The sequence below is a fragment of the Bombus pascuorum genome, chromosome 9 (assembly GCF_905332965.1).
Source record: "Bombus pascuorum chromosome 9, iyBomPasc1.1, whole genome shotgun sequence".
In the NCBI taxonomy this organism is placed as follows: domain Eukaryota; kingdom Metazoa; phylum Arthropoda; class Insecta; order Hymenoptera; family Apidae; genus Bombus; species Bombus pascuorum.
Window position 1 is genome coordinate 650,586 of NC_083496.1, and position 26,648 is coordinate 677,233.

General features: G+C 29.5%; 7 protein-coding genes across 14 annotated transcripts; 3 read left to right on the top strand and 4 right to left on the bottom strand.

Annotated features, from left to right (window-relative positions):
• Positions 1 to 1,780: 1,780 nt before the first annotated feature.
• LOC132910461 (exosome RNA helicase MTR4) lies at positions 1,781 to 6,274 on the top strand. Its single transcript, XM_060966180.1, has 10 exons — positions 1,781 to 1,967; positions 2,080 to 2,181; positions 2,499 to 2,741; positions 2,824 to 3,031; positions 3,112 to 3,378; positions 3,455 to 4,283; positions 4,357 to 4,529; positions 4,603 to 5,034; positions 5,124 to 5,661; positions 5,755 to 6,274. Exons 1-10 carry the CDS (start codon positions 1,852 to 1,854, stop codon positions 5,910 to 5,912), a joined length of 3,066 nt encoding a protein of 1,021 aa, XP_060822163.1. The 5' UTR covers positions 1,781 to 1,851; the 3' UTR covers positions 5,913 to 6,274.
• Positions 5,940 to 9,938, bottom strand: LOC132910464 (FAS-associated factor 1). Of its 2 annotated transcripts, none has more exons than XM_060966187.1 (12): positions 9,660 to 9,938; positions 8,956 to 9,024; positions 8,592 to 8,874; positions 8,339 to 8,516; positions 7,974 to 8,250; positions 7,810 to 7,912; positions 7,600 to 7,745; positions 7,373 to 7,527; positions 7,104 to 7,299; positions 6,939 to 7,042; positions 6,553 to 6,865; positions 5,940 to 6,401 (listed from the first exon to the last, which is right to left on the bottom strand). In XM_060966187.1, the coding sequence occupies exons 1-12, from the start codon at positions 9,696 to 9,698 to the stop codon at positions 6,321 to 6,323; spliced, it is 1,944 nt and encodes a 647-aa protein (XP_060822170.1). In that variant the 5' UTR covers positions 9,699 to 9,938; the 3' UTR covers positions 5,940 to 6,320. The 2 variants fall into 2 exon arrangements, with proteins under 2 accessions (XP_060822170.1, XP_060822171.1); XM_060966188.1 differs by having other exon boundaries at positions 6,540 to 6,865.
• Positions 9,939 to 10,450: 512 nt separating this feature from the next.
• On the top strand, positions 10,451 to 12,231 carry LOC132910471 (NEDD8-conjugating enzyme Ubc12). The gene is made up of 4 exons (XM_060966201.1): positions 10,451 to 10,703; positions 11,382 to 11,476; positions 11,534 to 11,740; positions 11,900 to 12,231. Exons 1-4 carry the CDS (start codon positions 10,601 to 10,603, stop codon positions 12,038 to 12,040), a joined length of 546 nt encoding a protein of 181 aa, XP_060822184.1. The 5' UTR covers positions 10,451 to 10,600; the 3' UTR covers positions 12,041 to 12,231.
• Positions 12,232 to 13,209: 978 nt separating this feature from the next.
• On the bottom strand, positions 13,210 to 19,431 carry LOC132910460 (importin-7). 5 transcript variants are annotated; one of them, XR_009658779.1, is made up of 20 exons: positions 19,219 to 19,431; positions 18,481 to 18,559; positions 18,255 to 18,405; positions 17,984 to 18,142; positions 17,711 to 17,867; positions 17,250 to 17,614; positions 17,029 to 17,174; positions 16,767 to 16,930; positions 16,573 to 16,692; positions 16,166 to 16,492; positions 15,902 to 16,088; positions 15,590 to 15,813; positions 15,408 to 15,500; positions 15,084 to 15,310; positions 14,769 to 14,974; positions 14,410 to 14,682; positions 14,172 to 14,315; positions 13,976 to 14,072; positions 13,712 to 13,793; positions 13,210 to 13,603 (listed from the first exon to the last, which is right to left on the bottom strand). XR_009658779.1 is itself a non-coding variant. In XM_060966178.1 (19 exons), exons 1-18 carry the CDS (start codon positions 19,300 to 19,302, stop codon positions 14,005 to 14,007), a joined length of 3,174 nt encoding a protein of 1,057 aa, XP_060822161.1. In that variant the 5' UTR covers positions 19,303 to 19,431; the 3' UTR covers positions 13,210 to 13,603; positions 13,976 to 14,004. The 5 variants fall into 5 exon arrangements, 3 of the variants coding, with proteins under 3 accessions (XP_060822161.1, XP_060822162.1, XP_060822160.1); XR_009658778.1 differs by having other exon boundaries at positions 13,712 to 14,072; XM_060966178.1 differs by lacking the exon at positions 13,712 to 13,793.
• A 101-nt stretch (positions 19,432 to 19,532) lies between these two features.
• LOC132910468 (F-box only protein 28) lies at positions 19,533 to 21,895 on the top strand. Its single transcript, XM_060966193.1, has 3 exons — positions 19,533 to 19,813; positions 19,894 to 20,142; positions 20,225 to 21,895. The coding sequence occupies exons 1-3, from the start codon at positions 19,727 to 19,729 to the stop codon at positions 20,984 to 20,986; spliced, it is 1,098 nt and encodes a 365-aa protein (XP_060822176.1). The 5' UTR covers positions 19,533 to 19,726; the 3' UTR covers positions 20,987 to 21,895.
• Positions 21,896 to 22,091: 196 nt separating this feature from the next.
• On the bottom strand, positions 22,092 to 26,612 carry LOC132910463 (cilia- and flagella-associated protein 91-like). Of its 3 annotated transcripts, none has more exons than XM_060966186.1 (8): positions 26,250 to 26,612; positions 25,863 to 26,146; positions 25,591 to 25,799; positions 25,153 to 25,501; positions 24,741 to 25,069; positions 24,423 to 24,644; positions 24,052 to 24,347; positions 22,092 to 23,975 (listed from the first exon to the last, which is right to left on the bottom strand). In XM_060966186.1, exons 2-8 carry the CDS (start codon positions 26,140 to 26,142, stop codon positions 23,738 to 23,740), a joined length of 1,923 nt encoding a protein of 640 aa, XP_060822169.1. In that variant the 5' UTR covers positions 26,143 to 26,146; positions 26,250 to 26,612; the 3' UTR covers positions 22,092 to 23,737. The 3 variants fall into 3 exon arrangements, with proteins under 3 accessions (XP_060822169.1, XP_060822168.1, XP_060822167.1); XM_060966185.1 differs by having other exon boundaries at positions 25,863 to 26,423; positions 26,503 to 26,611; XM_060966184.1 differs by having other exon boundaries at positions 25,863 to 26,612.
• LOC132910537 (piggyBac transposable element-derived protein 4-like) lies at positions 22,114 to 23,316 on the bottom strand. The gene is made up of 3 exons (XM_060966309.1): positions 22,446 to 23,316; positions 22,215 to 22,364; positions 22,114 to 22,121 (listed from the first exon to the last, which is right to left on the bottom strand). Exons 1-3 carry the CDS (start codon positions 23,314 to 23,316, stop codon positions 22,114 to 22,116), a joined length of 1,029 nt encoding a protein of 342 aa, XP_060822292.1.
• Positions 26,613 to 26,648: the final 36 nt, after the last annotated feature.

The following is a 26,648-nucleotide window of genomic DNA, read 5'->3' on the forward strand; positions in this document are numbered from 1 at the left end:
GTATCTTTGATTTTCAGTTGGTAGGATGGTATACGCGCTTAAATTGTAATTGACATAAATTAGCAATTGACTAAACATTTAAAAGAAAAAGATTATTCGTAAATCACCATAGAGCCCTGTCCTACCAAGTTGAACCATCGTAATTGAAAACAAAAGTAAATTACTAAACAAGAGGAGCTAAGTAGTTGAAACAACATATCACATAATAGTAACATCATCGCAAGTGTAATACTGCAGGTATTCTTGTGATGTACGTAAGTACGATTTGTTATTAAAACATAGTAATATAAACCATTCGATCATATCGATTAATACATTCTATGATCAAATCGATTAATTTACACGGTGATTCTATTATGAAGATTCATTATCTATATATTCGTGTTTCTTTAAAACATGTATACACATACAGTTTAGAATAAGTTAAATCTCTATGAGTAAAATGTTGCAACGTTATAAGACACAAATAATTTTCATAAAAAATGATACTCGATTTACAGTAATTGTTATTGTTATTTGCCATGCACTCTCAACCAGGGACGGGTTAACCATCGAACAGTTTGGGGGAATTTCCGGTGGACCGATCGAGTTAATGGGGCCGTTATACGTAGAATTTAATCAACGAACTAAGAAAGGATGGCCGGTCGCGTCGTTAATGTCCCGCTAAAAATTTACGTCCCAGTCCACCCTTGCTCTTAACCATACATTCTTCCGATATATACATATGTATATTTGCATACTCCGTTTATCTAATTATTTAAGGATTATCTTAGTTATTAACTATTTACTTCACTGCATACTATTGAATATAATATTTCGTTATCACACAAAGATTTAAAAACTATTCTCTACCTGAGAAGCTAAGAAAAACTAGGAGGAAGAATATGTATGTTGATAAAAAGTAGATGATGTATAAAAAAGTAACTAACTGAGAATTACAATTGTAATAGTAATTATAAAATTATTGAATAAAAATTGAATTTTAAATTATTCATTGCTTTCGAAAATCTACATACGCTTTTAAGTATCTGTTTCAATCTTCTTCCTGCGTCAATAAACTTTGTGTATAGAGGAGGCTGGGCGCTCGGAATACAAAACTTTCACGCGCGTGCCAGCGTGACCGTTACACTCACGACGTTCCACTCGCGAACGCCTAAAAGAAACTGAAAGTCCTGCTTCTTCGTCATATAAACTCGACGCATTCGAGGGCCTCTATCTTTCAACGTGTTATCACGTCCGGAATCACGTAACGAATAAACAAATTATCCATTTTACCTGAGGTTTATGTTGCCTAAATTAATGAAGCAGATACATACATTATTTTGCCACCTATAGCAAAATAAAATAAAGTTACAAAAGTTTTGGTTTTTATTTGATCTGATGTTTTATATTATAAAATTTATAAAACTTTTAAATAAGATTCATAGAATAATTCAGAAATAAACATGGTGATGATATTAGCGTAAATATTGATGTAAAGAAAATTGATGTATATTTGAAATGAATTATTCAATATCCTCTATGATATTTTTTTATTGTATGTATATATAAGTTATAACTTCATAATAAAAATACTTTTAATCCTACTTACGTATTTTATGTTCTAACTAATTAAAGCACTTTATTCTATTGGAGATTAGAAATTCTTTTATATTAAAAGTATGAAGTTTCAAATACATAATTTGTTAAAATTTTAAATTAATCGATAGTCGACCACTCTTTCGATATATTTAATAGTCGACCACTTTTTCGATATATTTAATAGTCGATATAGAACGTCGATAGATGTAAACAGTAAGCTTTATAAAGAATCTCTGAAAATTGTGATCAGAGTATAAATTTATATTTGTAATGGCTAATTTTACTGAAGACTTGTTTGACGTTTTTGAAGAAACCGAAGATATAGAAGTGATTCCAACTCCAATAAAGTCAAGAAATGAAGATATAAACGAATCGTTAAACGAAAAGTTAGTATAAACTTCTAAACATAACCTCTTCGTAATATAAGTATGTATGCAAATTCAGTCTGAAAGTAAATTCAAGAAATTTTTTTAATTAAAAGAAATAATATGTACACAGGGGAACCAATGCGGAAAGTGGAACTAAACGAGAACTTGAAAATAATTCTGATGCATTTATTTCTAAAAAATTACGACCTGATCCTGTATTGGAGGATTTAAAGTAAGATGCAAGATGTAAAAAATAAGGGCTTATAGTATTTATCAAGAGCAGTAAAAAATGTCTATTCAATATTTATGTTAAATATACATCTAAATAATAAAAGTTAAATTTACATCATAAGAATTGTCTTTAGAATCTATGTTGATTAAATGTCTTTCTACTCCTTTCAGTGAGTACTATAAGCTCTTTAAGTATTAAATACTTTTTTTCTTACAAACTGTACAGTAGTTGTTCCTCTAATCAAAAAGTTATTTGCAAAGTTTTATTTGGTTCGCTTAATAATTTTCATTGAATAATATATTTTCAAATTTTTATAGTATAGAAGAATTATCATCACGTATCAAAATACATACAATAGAAACGATCGAATCATGTACACACGAAGTTGCAGTTCCACCAGATTATGAATATGTATCCCTGGAAAATAAACAAGGCAAACCAGCAAAAGAGTACAAATTTGTATTGGATCCTTTTCAAAAGGAAGCAATATTATGCATCGAGAATAATCAATCTGTTTTAGTTTCCGCGCATACATCAGCCGGTAAAACTGTTGTTGCAGAGTATGTATTAGAAATTGAAAAAATGATATATTTTAAATAATCTATGTATTGTTAATAATAAATAATGTACAAAATTTTGTAGGTATGCAATAGCGTGTTCGTTGAGAGATAAACAAAGAGTTATCTATACAACACCTATAAAGGCATTAAGTAATCAAAAGTACAGAGAATTTTTTGAAGAATTTGAGGATGCAGGTTTAGTAACTGGAGATGTTACAATTAATCCAACAGCAAGTGTGCTTATCATGACTACTGAGATTTTAAGGAATATGCTTTATCGAGGATCTGAGGTTTTTAAAAATATTTTTTAAATTTAAATGTTAATAATATTCTTAGCCTCTAGAATTTCAATAGTGTATTTAATATTTAGGTAATGCGGGAAGTTGGATGGGTAATTTTTGATGAAATTCATTATATGCGTGACAAAGAAAGAGGAGTTGTTTGGGAAGAAACATTAATATTATTACCAGATAATGTGCACTATGTATTTCTTTCTGCTACTATACCTAATGCCAGACAGTTTGTAGAATGGGTTGCACATTTACATAAGCAACCGTGTCATGTTGTTTATACAGATTATAGACCAACTCCTTTACAACATTATATATTCCCTGTTGGAGGTGATGGTATCCACTTGGTTTGTAGACTATAATAAACAAGTAGCCCATAATGAAATAACCAACATATATTTGTATATTTATATTTATATGTAGGTTGTAGATGAAATGGGACAATTTAAAGAAGAAAATTTTAACAGAGCAATGGCTTGTTTGCATCATGGTGATGCAGCTAAAGGGGATACTAAAGGACGAAAAGGAGGTATTCGTCCATCGAATGCTGGGCAAACAAATATTTTTAAAATGGTTAAGATGATTATGGAAAGAAATTTCGCACCTGTAATTATATTTAGTTTTTCAAAAAAAGATTGTGAGATATACGCAATGCAATTGGCTAAATTAGATTTGAATACATTAGAAGAAAAGAAGTTAGTAGACGAGGTATTTAATAATGCTATGGATGTTCTTAACGAAGAAGATCGACGTTTGCCACAAGTTGAAAATGTATTACCGCTTTTAAGACGAGGTATAGGTATTCATCACGGTGGGCTTTTACCTATTTTGAAAGAAACTGTGGAAATATTGTTTGGAGAAGGATTAATAAAAGCACTCTTCGCGACAGAAACTTTTGCTATGGGATTAAATATGCCAGCACGAACAGTTCTATTTACATCATCGCGAAAATTTGATGGTAAAGATTTTCGTTGGATTACATCCGGAGAATATATACAAATGTCTGGTCGAGCAGGCAGAAGAGGTTTAGATGAAAAAGGAATAGTAATATTAATGATAGATGAACAAGTTAGCCCTGTCGTTGGTAAAGCAATTGTACAAGGAAAACCAGATCCTATTAATTCAGCATTTCATTTAACTTATAACATGGTTTTGAACCTTTTGAGAGTTGAAGAAATTAATCCGGAATATATGCTTGAGAGGAGCTTTTATCAATTTCAAAATCAAGCATCTATTCCAGATCTATATAACAGTAAGTGGATTATCTTTTCGCCTATTAAATATTATGATTTAGAATAAAATATTATTTCTGTGTATCATCGTAGAGGCGAAGGATTTGCAAATTGCATATAATGCAGTGACTATTGATAGGTATAACCATATATCTTCTTATCATGATATACGTGAGCAACTTGACCATCTTAGCACTGAATTTAGGTCATTTTTGACGAAGCCAGAATATTTACTTCCATTTTTACAACCTGGAAGATTAGTAAAAGTATGTATTTACATATATTATTTACATTTTAAATCGTTTTTTTTTTTTTTCATAATTATATTGGTAATTGCAGGTAAAAAATGAAAATGAAATGTTTGATTGGGGTATTATTGTGAATTTTAAAAAGAGAAGTCCTAAAAACCCAATGAAAGAAAGCACTGTTATTATTATTGATATATTACTTCATGTTTCTAAAGACTCTAAGGAAGGTTGCCCTGTACCTTGTCATGAAGGAGAAGAAGGTGATGTGGAAGTAGTTCCTGTTATACACACATTAATTTCTCAAATTAGTTCACTTAGATTGTATTATCCAAGAGATTTAAGACCATCTGATAACAGGAAAAGTGTATTAAAAACGATACAGGAAGTAAAGAAAAGATTTCCTGATGGACCACCATTATTGAATCCTATTACAGATATGCATATTGAAGACGAAGCTTTCAAAGATATTGTTAAAAAAATTGAAGTATTAGAAGAAAAATTATATGCTCATCCTTTGCATAAGGTAAAATAGTCATCTTTTGTTTTTACATATTTTTTCTTAGTTTTAATTTCTTACATTAATAATGAATATTTTACCTTCTGTTAATGTAGGATCCTGATGTAAATACTCTGTATGAACAATTTTTACATAAAGAAGATTTAAGTAATCAGCTAAAACAAGCTAAACTAGAATTAAAACAAGCTAAATCAATACTTCAAATGGATGAACTAAAATGTAGGAAACGAGTATTGCGAAGAATGGCCTATTGTACAGCATCAGATGTGATAGAACTAAAAGGCAGAGTTGCTTGTGAGCTGAATGGAGCTGATGAATTGTTAATGACAGAAATGATTTTTAATGGTTTGTTTAATTCGCTAAGTGTTCCGCAAATGGTAGCGTTAATTAGTTGTTTTGTTTGTGATGACAAATCAAATGAAATGCCTAAGTGTACTGAAGAGTTAAGTGGTCCACTCAGACAAATGCAAGATTTAGCTCGAAGAATAGCAAAAGTATCTACAGAAGCTAATTTAGAATTAGATGAAGACGCATATGTAGAACGATTTAAACCGTATTTAATGGACGTTGTATATGCTTGGTGTAAAGGAGCTACCTTTTTGCAAATTTGCAAAATGACAGACATATTTGAAGGTATGTTTAGAATTTTTTTTTTTTTTTTTACTAGATTATTGAAGGCCTTTACATGTTATTTTTAGAGAATAATGCAATTTTAATTTATTTTAGGTTCTATCATAAGATGTATGCGTCGTTCGGAAGAAGTTCTTAGACAGTTATGTCAAGCAGCAAAAAACATTGGAAATACGGATTTAGAGAATAAATTTAGCGAAGCAATTAAACTTATAAAGCGTGATATCGTTTTTGCTGCATCTTTATATTTATAATACAAATTCTTAAAAAAAAATTAAATGTTATTCAAAATATATCTTTTTATTACAAATTTCATTCATATTTGTTACAAATTGAACTTCTTTAATATATCTTTAATGCTTTTTGCAATCATGGTAACGACAAACAAAAGGCTACTTTTGTTTGAGGTTTTTTGAAATGTAATTTATTTTTAGGAATTTAAAATATACAATGCACATGCATGGAAAGAACCTTTTTTTATAATATAAGACTACATTTGTCGCACGAATGAATAGTACGAAAAAATACAGCATAAAAATGTAGTTACACAATAAACTGAACTCATACTAACTGATAACTATTCAAAACTTGTTAAATAAATAACACTTTCAGAATATCGCAATGTTTAACTTCTACATTTTAATTTAATTACAACAAGTTACTTATCGTTCTTCTAAAATTACTGTTTCTTGAGGACAGAATTTTAAATCCATAAGAGTTAATTTCGAATCCATAGAAGTTAACTGAAACAAATAAAAAAATAATATTAAATAAATTTTAACTTCACTATTACAAAGTAATGACACATATGTAGAAAGCTCATTTATCCTCATTTATCCAAATGAGAAGCACATTTATGTAGTGAGAACTCAAGTGCTTACATCATCTACTTACATCCCTTCGAGGCCAACTACATAGAACTTTGTATTCTTCTGTTGGGTAACCTTCCACAATAAGGAAGTTAAGAAGCGTTTGTAATGGTGTATCAGATTGAAATCTACGTTCCAAAAATTTCCCAGCCGGGAGCCGCACTCGTACTTTTAGCACTCCATCACCAGTACTTTGTTGTGGTTCAGGAGGTAAACTTAATTCTACTGCTTGTCTATGAGCTTCTTTTCTCGCTTCTTCAGCCAACCTTTCATTTTCTGCTTGTTCTTTTCGTTGCTTTTCTAGCTCTTCTTGCATTTGTTTCGCTTCTTCTTTCGCTCTAGAATTATATCGAAATTAAAACAATTTGGATATATATATATCAAAATATTATATGTATATTTTTAATGTACCTGTCAGCAGCTAAACTTTCTTGATATGCTCTATCTTGCTCTTGTTTTACTCTTTCTCTAGCTTGTCTTTCTTCTTCAACACCAATATCGGTACGTCTTTGTTCCTATTTTGAAAAAATGTAATGCTAGACATTATATTAACATCATATATTAATTTTCATTTACCTGAAATACTTCAACAACGTGAATTAAATTAGTTAATAGTTCATTTACTCCGACATTGGCATGTATTACTGTAAACATTTCTGTAATTGATCTAGCTCTCATTATAATTACAAGAGCAGGTAAAGTATCAACATCTATATTTTCCATAGCTAATGTTGCAAATGATCCTAATGTTTGTTTTACAGATGAAAGAAATCTGTAAATTAAAAGCATTTTGCAAGAAAAAGGTTTGATGTTATTAAAAAATTATCTTTTATTGTTATATATACTTTTGCTTATTGGATTCAAATGTAATATCCCAACCCCATACAATGAAATTTGCTGAGAGAACTTGGAGTACTGCTTCACAACTTAATAACTGTGTGCAAAATACATTTGCTAATACACTATTATCATGATGCAAATATACAGCTAACAATTTTCTCTGTAACATTAAAAAATTATAATATTTTATATAAAATATTAATTAAAATAAATAATTCTATTAATCACAAACCTCTTTCGCAGGCTTTAAACATGATTCTTTAACGGCATCTTTAAATGTACCAGTAAAAAATTCTGGATGTGCTGGCCCATACCGTTTTTCAAATTCTTCTGCAAAATGCATTGTACCTATTGTTTCATCTGTTACATTTTCTGGCACTAAAAATAAATTAAATAAATTATTGATAATGTAAAATTAAATTAAAAAATTTAATGTACATACTAAGACGTTGAGTTTTTGTAGATCTGACATTATCTACGAAAACATCATCTTCTATATCATCTTCATCTATAGAACTGTCACTCTCAACTAGGTCTATAACTTCCTGTAAGTACATAAGTATTATTTTAAAGCTATATATATTTGCAATTTAATTATTACTATACCTTTCTTTCTTTTTTTATGGGGATTTCATTAACAGATAGATCATGTTCTGGATAAGAAATTCCACTCTGAGCTAACATAACATTATCATTTTTTACTGAACTTGGCCAGCCTTTCCATTGTTGATTTCGAACTGGAACAGCTGTTAATGAATAAATGCCAGATTTTACATCCAAAATTGTATTGGTTCCAGGAAATTTCAAGTTATACGTTTCCTTATTTATTTCATTTTTAATGTTCAAAGTATATGTTTGAGTCATTCGATTTGATAAACTCACTCTACAAAAATAATAAATATGTGTAATTATACATAAAATTGAAATATTTTATAGAATTAAACAGATCATTTTTTAGAAAATTTACTTACATATCAGTTGTTAAATCAACATCTTCTGTTGCAGGAGACATAAACAATGTATTTTCTGTAGGTAAATCTAATGATTGTAACGATCTATAATCTGATTTTGGCTCTTTTTTCCACCCATACAGACGTTGTTGGCAAGGTGGCACATTTGTTTGTATCAATATATGCTGTTTGAGATCCTCTGAAAAGATATGTATGTGTAACTGTCATTTTAATTATTGTATACAAACAATATAATAAAGTGTTAATCACTTACTTAATGATGAAAACTCAGACAAATTTATTTTATATTCATTATTAAGATGTTTAATATGGAATGTAAGAGTTCTTTCTCTTTTGCAACTTTTAGGTTTACTCGTCCCTGGTTTTGAATATTCTATTACTTCTAGTTTGGGATTACTTTTAGGATCACAATTGGTTTGGGATGATAATGAATGTGCCTGAGGCATTCTTTCAATTTCTTCTATCATTTCTATATCTGGACTTACTTCAGAAGGTAATTGTTGTGTAGAATGAAGCATAGCTTGATTTACTGCCGCCTATATGATATGATATAATATCACTTAAGTTCTAATGCATATTTAAATATAATACATAAATGAATTTATACAGAAAGTTACCAATAAATCCCAATTTGATTCTTCTAAATATTTAATAGCATCACCAACATCATCAATTCCTGTACATGCCTAAAAGAATAGTTTACATTTATTTATACTATTCATAAATAATTAATATAAATATTAATATAAAATAGAAAAAATATTTTTCGAATTAATTAACAACCGAATTTTTTTTTAAAGTTTGTTCCTGTACTTGTGATTTTACCATCTTTGTTGTCCGTTTTTATGATTTATAAATACAATAACACAAAAACAAAAAGAGTGTGAAAAAACATTTAACAATATACAGAATTAAACATCATAGAATATTGTTTTAATATTAATAATATATGAAAATTGACCAATTTTTAAAATCATTTTTTTTTTTTTTTCAATAAAACGAACTATGAGAATTTTTTTGAAAATTCTCAAAGGAGAAAACTTCATGCTAAATTTTTCACTTATTTTTTCTCGTAGAATCGTTTTCTTTTTGGTTGTACTACGATTTTCAGTCCACCCTATGTATGTGTATGCTTATCTTTTTATATATTTTAAAATATCGCTAAAATTTTGACAGATCGAAGACAAAACAAACGAAAATATTGTTTTATATTTATACACTTTTTTTTTTACTACTGTCAATGTCATTAATGCATACAGCATAACCTAAAATTCTATTTTGTATTTAATATTGGCGAATGATTAATCATTCAATACATCACCTGAAAGTTAGCTAAAATCTCATCCCGGATTCCAGCCATCGTGTCGTCGTTTACTGTCACACTTAAAAAATACTTGCGGATCACAAAACGCTACCTCGTTACTTTTTGATCGTTACAAGCAACATGCACAACTAATGCAAGCCATTGACGTCTTAAACCTCACTCTAATTCGAAACGAACATTGAACCATCTAGGTATATAGTGTTTATACATTTTCCCTTGTAGCAGCAAATAATTGTTCGTATACTCAACGATACCAAGAAAGATATTTTCATTGCACGAATAAAGGTTTCCAATATATGTGAACTATTATGATTGGTAGAATATCAAATCGTTACAAGCGATCTCCAATCATATTTGAACAACAAGAAATGCATGCGAGATACTTTTCTATACGTTTATACTTATGATAACGTAATATAAACATTTGACATTCTACATCTTCAAATCATAATATATCTTACTTATTATAAGCGTTTAATAATAATAATAATAATTGATTTTCATAAATTGCCTTGTAGTTTATGTAACATTTAATCTTCAGTCTACGCTCCTCTGAATTATGAGACACTAAATTAATTCAAAACTGATAAAATAAATTATTAATATTCCATAATCTACATTATTATAGGTAAATATCAAAAACATAATTGCAAAAAATTTGTCTTAATCGAAAAGAATTAATTACTTAATTTTAATCTGGAACATGTCACGTGCATATACGCATAAATGAAATACAGGCTTTACTGTATGAAAAATGGTACTTTAATACCGTGATCGTAACAGAATCGAATTCTGTTCCGTCCACGTGAAACCAGTCGTAAATTTACAGTAGTTGTTTCCATTGTCAAAAAGTTTTGTTGCGTGCATCGTAGCTGCGCGCGTGGTCGATCGAGGAAGAAGACTTTTGTGCCTTCCACGCCGGGCACCGCCACTCTATCATGATCAAATTATTCTCGTTAAAACAGGCGAAAAAGGATGGCGAGTCGCCGAAAACTGGCACGCAAAAGAAGGCATCTGCAGCACAACTGAGAATCACAAAAGGTTTATTGTCGGTTACTCATAGTCTCCTTTACAATGTCTGTTGTATTTATTACTATAAATCCAACTTAATATATAAAGACTAAAACGTATCGATTAAAAGCTGATTAAAAGTTTTGTTAAGATTCAACGTTGTAGTTAGTTTTAAATTTTGTAACAGTCAATATTTGTCCATTTTTATTGATACCATATTACGCGTATATTATATATTTAGTTCTTTGCTTTCATTTACCTTGCATATACATATATGCAGAATTTACAAATTGATTTATTTCCGTATTTCTTGAAAATGTTGATTTGTGAGCAAAAATGTTATAACTTGTTTATAAAATATTATTTATAACGTTTTGACAAATTAAGCTGACTTTAACTTAAAAACTTAACTTTAAGAAGTTAACTTAATAAATAATAGAAATATATGGTTATATCCAATGAAGCAACAAAGAATTATTCAAAAGATTATTATAAAGAAAATTCCTTAATAAAGAAATGTGATTTGATTTATTTTTATATTTCTTGTTATTAATATTAATATTTCCATAATATTTAAGACTATTGTAAATTAAAAATACTTTGTTCATTATTTCGACCTTTAAATAACCTTGTGTAACTTGAATAATTGAAATATATTTTTTCTTCTATTGTTTAACACGTACGTTCAGAAAATTTTATTTTATGTAGACATAAATGAACTTAATCTTCCAAAAACATGTGGGACAGAGTTTCCTGATCCAGATGACCTTCTCAGCTTTAAGCTAATTATTTGTCCAGATGAGGTAAGAACATTTTTCTTTTTATGTATACAACTTGGTAATGATTTAAAAATTTTTTAGGGATTTTATAGAGGTGGTCGATTTGTCTTCAGCTTTAAAGTTGGACCAAATTATCCACATGAGCCACCTAAAGTAAAATGTGAAACACAAGTTTATCATCCTAATATTGACTTGGATGGCAATGTGTGTCTAAATATTTTAAGAGAAGATTGGAAACCAGTCCTTACAATTAATTCTATTGTTTATGGATTACAATATCTTTTCTTGGTATTTAGCATAACATAAAATTATTACATTTTCTTTAACAAAGTAGAGAATTTTCTACATAAATGCTTAATTATTTAATTTATATCAAATTCGTTATATGTTACATATTTGTATATAGTTGAGCAAAGAAATTCTTATGAAAAGATATTATTTGTTTAGGAACCAAATCCAGAAGATCCATTGAATAAAGATGCTGCGGAGGTCCTGCAAAATAATAGGAGAGTGTTTGAGCAGAATGTAGCAAAAGCAATGAGAGGTGGCTATGTTGGCGCATTTTATTTCGAACGGTGTCTCAAGTGACATTAACGTTCACTTTATCCGAGGACACATTGAGGAAAGAGATCGAGAGTAGAACTCCTTCATGCCCTAAACGTGTTCCTCTCATCCATCTCATTCGTTTTAACGGGCCTCTTTGCGTCTTCATGAGTGCTTCGTACCTTTGGTCAATAAACCATCGGTAAAAAATACCACCGATGTGCTGTTTTCTCGGAGTTGTGGGATACTTTTTTTCCTTTCTGTACTTTTTTTTTCTTTCAAATGTAACAAAGAATTGAAATTGTATTTACACTTGCATGCCTTTTATTCAACTGTTAATTCGTTAGTATATATAATGAAAACGGAACATATTACTAATAACGATTATTAAAGTTGTTTTTGAAAATACATCCATTAATGATTAGAAGTTACTGCTTTACTAGATACGCTTCTTGCAAGATTAAACATGAAAATAAGCGTATAATTATTCTGTATTTAAACATTTATTTTTAACTACAATCTTCTATATCCAAATGAAAATTTCGTAATATCTCTGAAACTAGAATTGTTCTAATCTTATTTTTAAAAATGTGTGTGCGTTTGTGTGTGTGTGTGCGTGCGCGCGTGTGTATATATATATATATATATATATATATATATATATATGCGCATATGCAACAGCAAAGGTATCTACAATTTCAATCATCGCAGCTCCTCTTATAAATGTATCTCCGCCCTGAGGGGTACTTCGCAGGATATAAATTATTTTCCATAAATGGATATATGTATATATTCTGCTAAGTTCTTCATTTAAAATCACGTAACTTAACTTATGTATCGATCGAAAGTGGAATATAAGGCTGTTAACGAAAAAATTTTGCATTTTAATTGTTAGTCAATTCTGTTCCTAATTATACAACTTCCATTTTTCTAGTCAGATATGATAACCAATGTTACTATGCGGAACTGTTATCAAATTTTATTTTATTCCTTCAAATAAATGAATAAAAAATGGTTAATAAAGCATTATACAATTTTTACAAAACAGGACTTATCTTAACTAATGTCTTTAAATTAGAAACTTAGTAAGTCATAAACTTTGTACATGACTTTTACTTGTAATATAATGTACAAAGTGATATAATTCTACATCAATTTAATTTCCTTTTGAAAATATTATTACAATTAATGTTATTGAAATTAAGGCTGTTAAGTTCTTTAAGTCTCCATTTTTAATTAGCATTAATTTATTATACTCTAGTACATTGTTTAGGAAACTTACAAACTAGAGAAGCGTCCGAGCCTCGATCCAATTTGCTTTGCTTAAGTTAGGTCCCATCCGCGTCGAGCATGTTGAAGGCACTTTTTCGAGCGCTTCAAAAGCGATCGAACTACTTTCTCCTTTTTCGTCTGCTTTCCTTTTTCAAACACACACATACACACACGCGCTCTTTCTCTCTTTTCACCCTTCCATTTTTAGTTTCATACATATCTTTTTCTTTCTCGTACAAAAAAAAAGATTCGATCGCGCTGAACGATGGATTGGCGTGAGCTCGGCGAAGAAGCACAGTGATTTGGAAATCGAGATCAGAACATATTCCCTGGAATCTGGAAATCGAAATAACAATGATCAAAAATATCTTTCATATTAAAAAATACAAATTACTATCTTTATTTATCCTAGATGCATTTTTTTCTATTATGAGAATTAATTACGTTTTACTATTATGTTATGAGAAGAAGCGTGCTTCTCCGCAGATTCCATCGTGGAATGGATTTCCAAACGCTCGAAAGGATGCTACCATTGTTGTATGTACCGAGCTATAGTCATGAAAGTCAAAAACGTGGAGAAATAAACAAAAATGAAAGCTTCTTTCATGTTGAATTCAACTCGTGTGCAACTCGGTTTTAACGGAGTGGGAACATATACTGCATTGTTAAGGATACTCGGCTTGGATGCTTCACAATTTATTTACTTACTTAAGCTAAGAATATAAACGATCGGGTGTCTATCGGCTTAAAAGCGTTCCACCAAAATTGAACGATGTAGGTACAGTCTGTGAATGAAAGGCGTAACCTAAAACAAAAACATTAAATATATGTATATTATTTTAATGTAATGCATCTCGAAAGCAAACTTTTACCTATATTTTATATCAATAAAAGGGAGGCTTACCACCGCTCTGTTCGATTCTTTTACTTTCAAGGGCTGCTTTACGCTGATCTGCTAAAAGAATAATTTCCTGTAATGCCTTTTGCTGTTCTGCAGTTAAATGACCAGTCAATGCTCTATACCAAACTGTATCCGTTCTTTCAATATCTGTAAATAAAAAAGAATTTGAGTACGTACTTCATCCAACAAATAGAAAGAGGTACAAATATATGGGAAGCATAAGAATATAGTGATTACTCACTTTGCATTACTTCTTTGAAAACAATGTACTCATCTTGATTCATATCATCTGAATCTAAAGGCGTGACATAGTATTCAAGTGGAGTTTCCTCATTAGCATCATATTCTGAGTCATCACCATCGTCATCTGATCTGTGATCACCATGTCCATCTTGAATTGAAGCTGATACATTAAAACCATGTTGTGTAGATGACCTTGTCACCTTTTCCTGCAACTTTTCTAAATATTCTTGACTAGCATCATCGATTTCATCTTCGTCGGACGATAAAACCTCTGTATAAATATATTGATAGCACTATTAGTTTTTGAAAATAAAAATGAATGAAAAGAGATATAGGAGGATAAATGGAAATTACTACCTTCATCGATATCGGTATCATCTTCCTCATTTTCTTCGTCACCAGCGTCAGATGCCTTAGCTGCATAGGCTCTTTTCAGTCCATCAAAAAGTAGAATCAAAGATGGGATGATTTGCTGGGCGCATTCATTCACTGCTGGTGGTTTTGCGGGACCCATACTGATTAAAGTACACAATCCAAGAACACAGAGCTTTCTGTCATGCAACCTAAATAATGTAAAAATTGTTTTTATAAAAATGTATCAATTAATATTTATAATATTTAATTATAAAAAAACAAAACTGCAATCATTATTGAACAATTAAAATAATTCACCCTAAAAAACAATCTGTATCGTGAATCCATTGTTTAATAAAGTGTGAAGCAATTGGTTCTGTCGACTGTCTAAAATTTCCTTGTAATCTATCCATTGTTTCAAGACAAAGTGCTGGGTTATAATAAAGTGCTGCAATTACTACTTGCAAACACATTGTTCTTAACTCAGATGTTTTAACTTCACGCATCAAACGTTCTAGTACCAATTGTACAAAGGAGGGTATGCACTAAAAGAATAACATTATATATAAAATTTGTCAAATTCTTATAAAATAAAGTTAGGTTAAAATGCGCATTAAAATATACATCTAGAGTGTAGCTTACTTGATCAATATGATCTTTACACTGCAAGATTATAACTTCCAATAATTTGGCAGCATGACATTCTGGATCTTCTCCGGCATCCCCTGTTAATACCTAATATGTACAAATAAAAAGTAGATTTTTAACAAAATATATTAAAAACAACGTCATTTTCAATTTTTATAAAAACATGATCAACATACAGCTTTGCACATATTAAACATAGCCAATATATGATTTTCATTTGATAAGAATGCTGGAGTATCAACTGTAATATAGTTATGAAGAGCAGGCATCATATCAGTAAAGTATTCAAAACCATCTTTCTGGAATAACTGATATATCATTTCTAAAACTTTCCACATATCTCCTGATATTGTTTTTACCGTAAGATTATAAACCAATGAAAAAGATTCTTCATAGAACTCTAAAATACAAAAATACATTACCAGTCATTTTAATAAAGTGTATATTACATTTAATATCTATTCCTTCATTATTATTATTTGCGTTACCCATGACACTTTCTCCAAAAATATGAGCCACAACTTGAATCACTGTTGGTTGCAATCGTGCCATAATTTCTGGTTGATTTTCCATTACATTTAATAAAGACTCTATTGTATTTAATAATCCCATGGCAGTAATAGCTTTTTCGTCACTGCCTTCATCTGTTTCGAGCACTTGGCTGAAAGTTGCAGCCTAAAAAATATTAATAAGATTTTTTTCAATATCTTAATTTACTTTGTAAAGGGCAGAAATAAAGGAATAATACTCACAAGATGTTGACATATCTCAACTGCGATTGGCATAAGTTGGTCTGGATATATATAAACAACTTTTTGAATAACAGTTGCTAAATCATCATTTTCTGTTTCTCGTACAATAGCTAATAATTCAAGGGTTATAGGCTTAATTAGAGGTTTTACATATTTTTTTGCTTTCTCTTGAGCAGAAAGAAGCATTTGCAAAGCAATAGCAGCTTCTACCTTAACAGGTAGATCTTGGTCCGTCAGAAGAACGTTCGTCGTCAATCGAACAGCCTCAACTAATATTTGTTCTTGCTTAAATTTTATTTCGGAGAAATAATGCAATACCCAACATGCCTGGAGTATAATAATCATAAAAGGATTACAAATCAAATAATCAATAAATTTTAATAAATAACAATATACGGATTACTTACTCTCGCTCGCATATGTCCATGAGGACTACTAAATTCTGGAAGAACATATTGTAGTAACATCTTATCCATTTGTTCTTTATAAATTTTCTTCTTTAATAATACATCCGCTAAGCTCCCAATCTAAAGAAAACTGATTTTTAGAATGTTTTATATTTTCTACTTTATAAAATACTTTTCTACATAAAGATAATTACCATATGCAATGCGCCATCCTTTTGTCTAGGGTCTGCATTTGGACTAGTTAGTACTTCCACACAAAATTGTATAGTTTCCTGGAGCATATCTTTGCGTTTTTTACACGCAGAATATAATAAGGTCTGTGCTGCAGTTACTGGAGACACAAAGTCTTCAAAAATGTCTAGAAAGTAATAAATTATATCATTTATTAAAATAAAATAATAAAAGACAAAGTATACACAAAGAGGATACATTTTATTTTTAAATAAATCGTCTCACCAAATTTGACCCTAATATATTCATGTGGATTATTATTCCAAAGTTCATCATCTGCTGCAGAATATGAGAGTATTGGAAAGAGTACATCACGAATTATCTCAAACATGTGTGGTTTCAAAAACTTCCATGAATATGCGTGGCTTACTCTATACATTAAAACGGAGAATTTTCAAACTTTAGCTTGTAACTTAATAGAATTATTGTTTGAATTTACTGCTTACCCTTGATTAATATAATTAATTGATTGTTGAATCACTCTAGGTGATACATATATCTTTCTTCGATATTGGTCCAAAATTTTCAAAAGGACTTCAAGTATCCCTGCACTAAAAGTTCTTAAATACCACCCAGAAAACTCCTTGTACTCATGAGTTACATTTCCTGGACTTCCATATCTTTCAAACATTCTGCGTAAAATATGAAGAGCCCACTTCTTACATTTCCACCATGGCAATTCAGCTCGTTCGTCATTATCCAAATCTGGATTGTTGGTTTCAGGTGGAACAGGTCTATCAGCTACTTGTCGTACCACATCCATCCATTGTGAAAAAACTTCTTTTGAAATCAAATCTAAAGGAAGTGTATACTGAAAGAAAAATCATAAATTATATCGCTTAAAAAAGTGATTACATACTTTTATATAGAATAATATGTTTAACATCTATAAAAGCAAAATGTATACCTGTGTAAGGGTGAAAAATATTTTTAATATCTGCTTTTGCAGCAATACTGATTGTTCTGAAGGATCTGGTAAAAGTCGTAATATCAATTGATAAATCATAGGAAACAAGAGATTCATTGCTTCATTTAATGGTCCTCTGTCTTCTGCCTTCTTATATCTAAAAAATATACCAGTAAATGTTTCTACTATTATCATTGCAATTTAAAACATATGTAATATGTTATATTTTGGTAATAATTTTTTCTTTGAACAAGAAAGTCCAATAAGACATACTCAAAATTTTTGACAAGTTGATGGAGTGCAAGGAGAACACCTGGCCAGCAAGAAGCATCTGAATTTTGTAAATATATTGTGATCTTGTCCACTATTTGCGTCCATCTTCCAGGAAAGTCATGTTTAACTATACTACTAACACAAACACCCAATTGTACTCTAAATCAACAAAAGAATGTATTGATTAAGATTACTTATAAGGGTACCATGTTACATATATATATTATATACTTTCTACAATTGAAAATATGATTATAATAGAAAATATTACCTAATAAGTTCTGGTGCATGTACAAGAGCATCAACAATTGCATCACGGATCATTGCACGATCTTGTTCATGAATAGTAAACTTGACTGACCCATTTTCATCTTCTTTGTCAGCCCAATTTGTTGCAATTAAATTCTTCAAATATATAACACCTAAATTGGTATTAAGTTATCATTAGTTAACTAATTTTCTCTTTTTTTTTAAAAACAATTAATCTTAATAATTACCAGCTTGTCTTACAGTCATTTCCTCTGCAGTCATTAGTACTTGAAGTAATGTTGGTGCAAAACCAATAATTTTTTGAATCTGAAAACATTATGGAATCCGTTAAATTATAAATCTAGTCTAGTGTAGTTATTATTGTATGTATACCATTATATATAACTATAATATAATCTTTTATAATTTGAAATATAAAATAATAGTTCATTTTTATTAATGTTCAATAGAGTATATAAACAGTATGATTCATACATTTAATAGTGCAAATGAAGAGGAAGAGCGTTAATAAATAATAGTATTAAATTATAACAAATTAGAAGTATCTTGTAAATGAAAAAGAATGTTTTTAAGTAATAATAATTAAGTAATAAGTAAATATTTCAGAATTGATAGACAATAAAATAATGTTTTAAAATGTTAAAAAATTTATCTATGTTATTTCATGGAAGAATATGTAACAAAAATTTCTGGATCCACATAATTATGAGTTTGGTTAAATGTCGTCCTCTCGAAAATTAAAATTAATAAAAAAAACCAAATTGTTAGCTAACAATGATAAAAAGACTTATTTTCCTGAATGTGTTTTAGAAGGATTAATTATATATGTATACATATATACATAGGTGAATAATAATGAAGAAAATATAAAAGATGAATAATAATGACGGAAAATGATAGGAATGGAGCACATGTTTCTGTTGGAGTATCGGTCATTTAAGCACGTTTTCAATCAGTTGACCGACCTGATTTAGCTGCTCTTCAGCTTGCTTTTGTTGCATTGGGTCAATTGTGGCTCGTAATAATTCTGTCACTTTTCGTACATCCATCTTGTAATTGGTTTCGTAGTAGACGGTGATGTCCAAATTTTTAACTCTTCGTCACGAATTCGACCCGGCGCATTCACCTCGCTACTCCCTCATCACGTGACACAACAATATGGCAGCTAAAACTGATGTGCGTTACATCCGGCCGTTAACTGTATGAAAGTTAGAAAGGGGACTGGCAAATTCATTACGTTGCAAGAATGTAGATAGCAAACTACGTTATAAACAGATACATGTGCAGTAGCTATATTTGTTTATAGGTCATCGGTCGGTCAAAACATTGTAATCGTAATTGTATGCACCATAGTTAAAGCTGCACCATTTTTACTACTATTGCATTAACTTGAAAAAGATATAATTTAATAATATTTTTTAAATTTCACTTGAGTGAAAGTGTTAAGAATTTAATTAAAACAAGAACAGTGATATGTTGCAATTAATAAACCTGCCTGACATTGTTTTAGAGACAATTTTGTCTAACCTTTCGTACGATGATATTTCTCGATATAGAATTGTAAGATTATTTTTATCTTTCTTGTGTGTTATTGTTTGCTTAGACTCATATACTAAGTTTAAAAAAAAAAATTGTAACAGGTTTGTAAACAATTTGATCGGATATGTAAAAAGTTATTAAACCGAGGTTTCAATTTGATGGAAAAATATCATGCACAATGTTTGCGTGCAGTAAAAAGTCAATTACCACGAAGAGAATCAGAAAGAAGGAGTCATCCTTTGGCACGTCATTGTGATATATTAACAGCTATTGAAACAAGAATATCTATGTTATCCATGACTTTTATAAAATATGTGGATCTTAATTTGTGTTGTTTCATTCCTGGAAAGGTATTAATAATTGAATTAAAAAAAGTATTAATAATTTTAGCTCTTTTGATATATGTTTAATTAATATATATTTTTGCATCAGGTAATCGATGAGATTTTTCGAGTTCTTCGTTTAATTCGGGATTCTAAAACTCCACCTAGGGCTCATGAAATACTTCAAGAGTTAAGAGATATTAGTAGCATGGCTATGGAACATTTTGATGAAAAAATTTTACCAGATCTAAAACACAGTATTTGTACTTCAGTTGTTAGTAATGTAGGTTCTTATGAATTGCCAAGTGGAAGTTTAATGATTTCCCATCATACTACAAGTTCAAACAGTGTAACACTGCCACACAATTTTAGTTCAGAAAAATTGAATCAGACTTTCAAGAAAATTTATAGTCGTACTAAAAAGAATAAATTATCTGTTCTGTCTATAAAAGGTCAAATTGGTAAAATGAAACTTCGAATGAAAAGACAGGGCTTTCAAATGAGATTACAAAGCTTAAAGTTACAAGAGCAGGCAAAGAAAATACATGATCAAGATACACAATTAGCTGAAATGAGAAAACATCTTGAAGAGTGGGAACAAAAAATGGTTGATTTAACGGCTGAACTAAGTCGTGCAAGAGAAGAAACACAAAAACCTGATTCTATAGAAACTTGCAAAAGAAAGCATATAGATATGATTAATCAACGGGAAACTGATTCATTGCAAACAAAAGAACTGCAAGCAAAGAAACGTAAATTAATTGTAGAAAGAATATCATCTAATGATGCAAAAGATGTCAAATTTAAAAAATTTATGACTGATCTTCTTGCAGGTAATGCTATAGAAGCATATCCATCAACTTCACATTAATTTACTATTTGTACATAATGAGGTTGTGTATCAAAACAAAATTATTATTCTATGTGTATTTTGCATTTTGTATGTTATAACTGAATAAACTTAAATGTTTAAGCTTCTTGCATATTTAAATCAAATCTAACTGCTTTTACAATATAATTTAGAATTATTTGAAAATATAGTAGCGAAATATTTAATAAAAAGGTAGTATGAAAAAAATGATATGTTATTTTAAAGCGATACTATGTTTAATAAATAAACATACAACCAAATCCTTTTAATTCAGATAGATAATATTGTATAATTTATATAATAGTCCTTGTTTAATAGAAGCACACTGAACTGCGTCGCGTCTATTACTATACTAAGGAAAGTAGATATATATTGCTGGCTGTTATCTGATTTTGGCTTGTACGCTTCTTAAATACTTACATATTTATATCAGAAACAAGAGTGACAAACAGAGTCTGAAAATCTGAATGAAATGAAAGGAAAGGTTTGGTAGTTATTTTATGTTAAATTCATTCATATATGGTCACGTTTTCAGCTATCATTTTCGCCAAAAACACTTGAGACATTTGATTAAGATGAGTACGAAGTAAAAGATATAAAAATGTCACTTTTCTTATTTTGGTGTTTCATTATTTGTGGAAATAGCCTGATGACGGATCAAAAATGACGCCAATGCTTACTCTATGTAAAAAATTACAGAAACTGGTGGAATAACATTGCGTCTATGAGCAGAGAATACTGTACATACAAACACATGATAAATGAAATGTGTGATGTTCTCTATTTTGATGCAAGCATATTATTAAACAAAAAAATATGCGTATAAATATAATGAATTGTATATTAAATTATTGTAAAAATTTAAAATACAATTAATAAACATATTAAAATATATAATTGTACACAGCATGATATGACTCATATATTATTTTAAATATATCATTAAAATGTAGATATTAATTATCAACTAAAATATTAGCCCTTAACGCTCCGACTTTTAATTGTGAATATGGACTGGCAACTCCAACTTATTCTCATCATACTTCAACTTGCAAGTTTTTAAGTGTCAGATTTTAAATGCTACAATGACGTGTAAATAATAATATTAAAGTCATTCAAAACAATGTTTATTCGTCTTAGAAGTAATATAATTTTGATTAAAATATTTATATTAAATATAATTAAGTAATGTGTGTAATTTTTTTAAAACATTCATTGGGATGCAAACCGGGTTTGCATTCACAGGTCTCACAGTAGAAAACTGTTTGTTTTTTTACCGCGTTACTTCCTTTTGGTGAACAAACAAGACATTTTTTCTTTTTCCCTTTTGGCAACTGATTTATTATATGGAGTTTCCCATCTAAACGTTGTTCCTTATCTGTTCCAGAAGGCCTGCCATACACATTGTTACTCCGAAAATTACTTACGAGCTGACTTACTAATAATTTGACAAACTTACAGTGTGACAAAGCGCTTTCTCCTTTCCTTTCCTGAGAAATCTTGTAAAGTATATAAGCATTTATTACGCTCGTTTCTAGTCCCCAAAAAAACAATTTCCGCCACCATTTCAACGATTTTCTCAGGAAACAATATTTTGATGCATATTGATCGGCTTTATCTACATCACCCTTATTACTTGTATAATCAGCAATCACATTTGGTTTTGAAGCTTCTTCAATAGTATAATTTTGTGATGATCTAGTTATGACTCTTGACCCAAAGGTGTGATACATGCTCAACATAGTGACAATTCGTTTGTCTTTCCAAGCAAGGAGTAAGTAATTTGAATGGCGCATTGCAATTGTATTTGAATTGATAAATTTCGGATTGGAAATTTCTTGTGGTATGTGTTTGCGATTTTTTTGTATTGTACCTGTTATATGACACTTCATTAGTAACAATTCCTCTGCCAGGACTAAACTTGGACAGTATCTATCTGTGTAAACGTGATATCCTGCACAGTCAGGAATGGAATGTAACAATTTGTTACACAGATGTAAAACTATTCGTGATGATACTGGCAGATCCGGTTTTATAAGATCTTGCGATGTAAGTTCGCCATAGTATGGTAAAATGTCATAAACGTATGCGGATTTTGCGTCGGCCAGGACAAATATCCGTATTCCCCATTTAGTAGGTTTCTGTGGATTATAGTTTATAAAAGTAATCCTCCCCTTAACTTTCACAACAGCTTCGTTTATAGAAACTTCTTTTCCGGGTACAAAATACTCTCGGAATTTTTCGTCCAAGTATTCGATGAAATTGTTTACTTTTTGAACTCTCGTTCTGAAGTCTTGAGCTTTTGAAGCATTCTTATTCAAGTGTAACATCCAAAAAATTTGCAAGAAACGCTTCCGGCTAAATATTTTACTAAAAAACGGTATTCGGGTTTCAAATTCCTTTGACCAATAATTTTGAATTTGGCTCACTTATTTGTTTATATGCCTGTTTCAATTGTAAACATTAAAATTTTTAATAATTCTCTCTCTCTCTCTCTCTGTTAATTATGATCGTTTTTTTATTATCTATAACAATACAAAATAATTAAAGTGTCCTGTATTGTATTTTTGTTTTGTAAATTTTATGTTGTAATACGTGGTCATATGCGAAAATACACTTGAGATAATACTCTACATAATTATTATTGGACATATTTCTAACTAAAATAATGTAATATAACATGAAATAACAAAAGATCGAAAGTAAAATATTCTAAGGAATAATAATATTTATTATAATTTTTTAAGATATTTAATTCTGTGACTCAATTTTTTCGCCATGTTTTTCTTCAGATTCTTTATCTAATAAACTTTTGTCTTCAACAAGTGGCAAATTGAATATCTCTTCATAAATTACAGCATGTGCATTCCGCAAATAAACTTGTTGCTTTTCTCTTATATTCTTTCGTACAGTAGTTTTTTCCACTTCAGGTAATACAAAATTATAAATCATATTAGCAACCATTTCTTCTTCTGATAATTTTGTTGCACTGAAATATAAAGCATTAGGAAATATAATATATTAGTCACAAAAAAATTTTATAAAACGTATAATATTCATCATACTTGTTCTGCGCAGCTTTTGATATACTGTCTATTTTATCGCACAATTCCGAAATATATGCTTTAGTCGCTTCATCAGATATCCATTCAATGCCTTCTTTTATTATATCTTCTAAATAACTTTCCACAGATTCTTGATTAACTTTCATAGTTTGCCTAAACATTTCGTCAAATTCCCTACGACGATTATATTCTAACTGACGTCTTCCAGCTTCTGCTGCTTCTCTCATAGCTCTTTCTCTTTCAGCCAATAATGCAAAAGCATGTATTCGACGTTCATCCTCTAATCTTATTAATTCCTTAAAAGTAAGAGCGAGAAATATAAAAATTATATTTAATTATTTTTAATGATCGCAACTCAAAATGAATTGTACTTTGCTAAGAAAATCTAGCATTCCCGATATAGTCATTCCTTCTAAAGAATTAAGAATTTCATACAAACGATCTTCTTGCATAGATTTTTCACTTTGTAACTGTTGTAATTCTAACATATGCACTTTTTCTTCTTGATGTTGTTTTTTACTATATTCTTCTAATCCATAAGATGATTGTAATTCTTCGATTAATTCTCTACATCTATTGCGGCCTTCGAACATCTAAAACACGATTACTTTTTTATCGAAATTTTTTATCGAATTAATTGAAATACCTTATTTAGTCTCATTTCATATCATTTAATTTCTAATTATTACCATGCATTGGATAGCTCTTCCTTTAATTATTTTTTGAATAAGTATAGACAATTGATGCAGACGTTTATTTGTTATATCTTCTGTGCTTTTTCTATATGGTGTAGAAGGTAGAGATGGCAATTTATATTTGCGTTTCAATAATAGTGGTGCCTCTATTGTGTTAGTACTTGATCTACTTGCTTTCAGGTCACTATGTAATTGACTTAACTTTTCTTTTGTCCATCTTGTTGCTCTGATACATAAATCAGCTGACTTAGATCTTGGCTTTAATGCACTTAATTCTTCATATGTTGGAAGCCAATTTGGCAATGTATTTATTTCAGTTACATCTAAAATAATTGAAAAATATAATATAAAAAATATCATATATAAATATAATAATACTTAATATTAATATACATATTCTTTTTACTTTCGATACAGCCTTCTCCTAACAACTCTTTTTCTATTATTTCATGTCTTCTTTGAGGATGTTCGCCATAACGCATTTGTGGGGCATACAATTCAGAAGATGGATCGTCATGTTCTTTAATAATATCACGTTTAAAAGGTTGCGATTTTTGTTGTTGTCTTTTATATAGTTTTCTCAATTCTCTTCTAAGCTTGTGTTTAATAGAGTTTATTTCTTTATCTCTACGTATAGATAAAAAATTTGTCCATCTATCCAAACGGCCTTGAATCTTTTTTTCTTTTTCATATTCTTGTGATTTAGATATTTCATCCATTAATTCAAGCCTATAATCCACTATTGCTTGAATTTCCTAAAATTAAAAAATTTTATTTATTAAGCACTTTATTCTAGAGATGAACATAATTACAGTCTATATTTTACGAATTAAGAAATATTTACTGATTCTCTAAATGCCCATTCATCTATTTCTAATGCATTTATTATAGCTGATCGCTTTTTTATATTTGCTGGTGTATCCATAGGAGGAAGAACTGCTTCCCATGCTCTTTTTTTTCTCATTCTATTAATGATTTCTAAATCATGAATTCCAATTTGTAATCCATGATTCCAAGATAAATGTGCTATTGATAATGCTTCAGGATAATGGCCTGGAAAATAATGTTAATATTCATCAACAGTTGAAAATATTAAGTATATCTAATATATTATACCTGATTTAATTTTATATGGTGGATTCCAAGGTGCAGTTTGTGAGTCACTATCCCGATAATCTGTTTGAGTTCCTATATTTCTAAATGGTTTCAATTTAGGTGAAAATGTATAACATTGTTTTTGTGCATTTGTTACTATATCACTTAAAATATCATGATTAAATCGTACAGGAATATTCATATTTTGTGATTTTGATACTAAAAATGGTACAACTGGTCGATAAAAACATTTAAAACTGTTACAGTATTCAATTTCGGTTAATTTATGATGTCCAGCCATTATCCTATAAGTATCAGACATAAAGCAATTGTATGTGCTCACACTCATTTCTTAATTATAACATAATGCATAAAAATATTGATTTTTAACTGATATAAATGGTTTACCTGTAAATTAAAAATTATAACATTAGTTTATTACTCTAAATCATTATTTGATATATCAACTTGCTTAAACTCTGCAATCCAATTTTCTTTTTCACTGTTACATTGTCCCTTCAAGCTATATTCTAAATTTTTTACTTTATTTTTATATACATGCACATCATTTTTGTACATATTCTGCAAATTTATAAGTATGAAAGTTTGTACTACTATTATTTAACAGAAAAAACAAGAATAATATCATAAAGCAACTCACATCTATAAAAATGTTCTGTATGTCAGATGTTTGAGATTTTGGTTTACTAGCACATGCAGTATATGAAGATTCTGTATATATAAATATATAGAAAGATTATTGTTTTTATTTATTATTTATTATATTTATTTATTTATTATATTTAT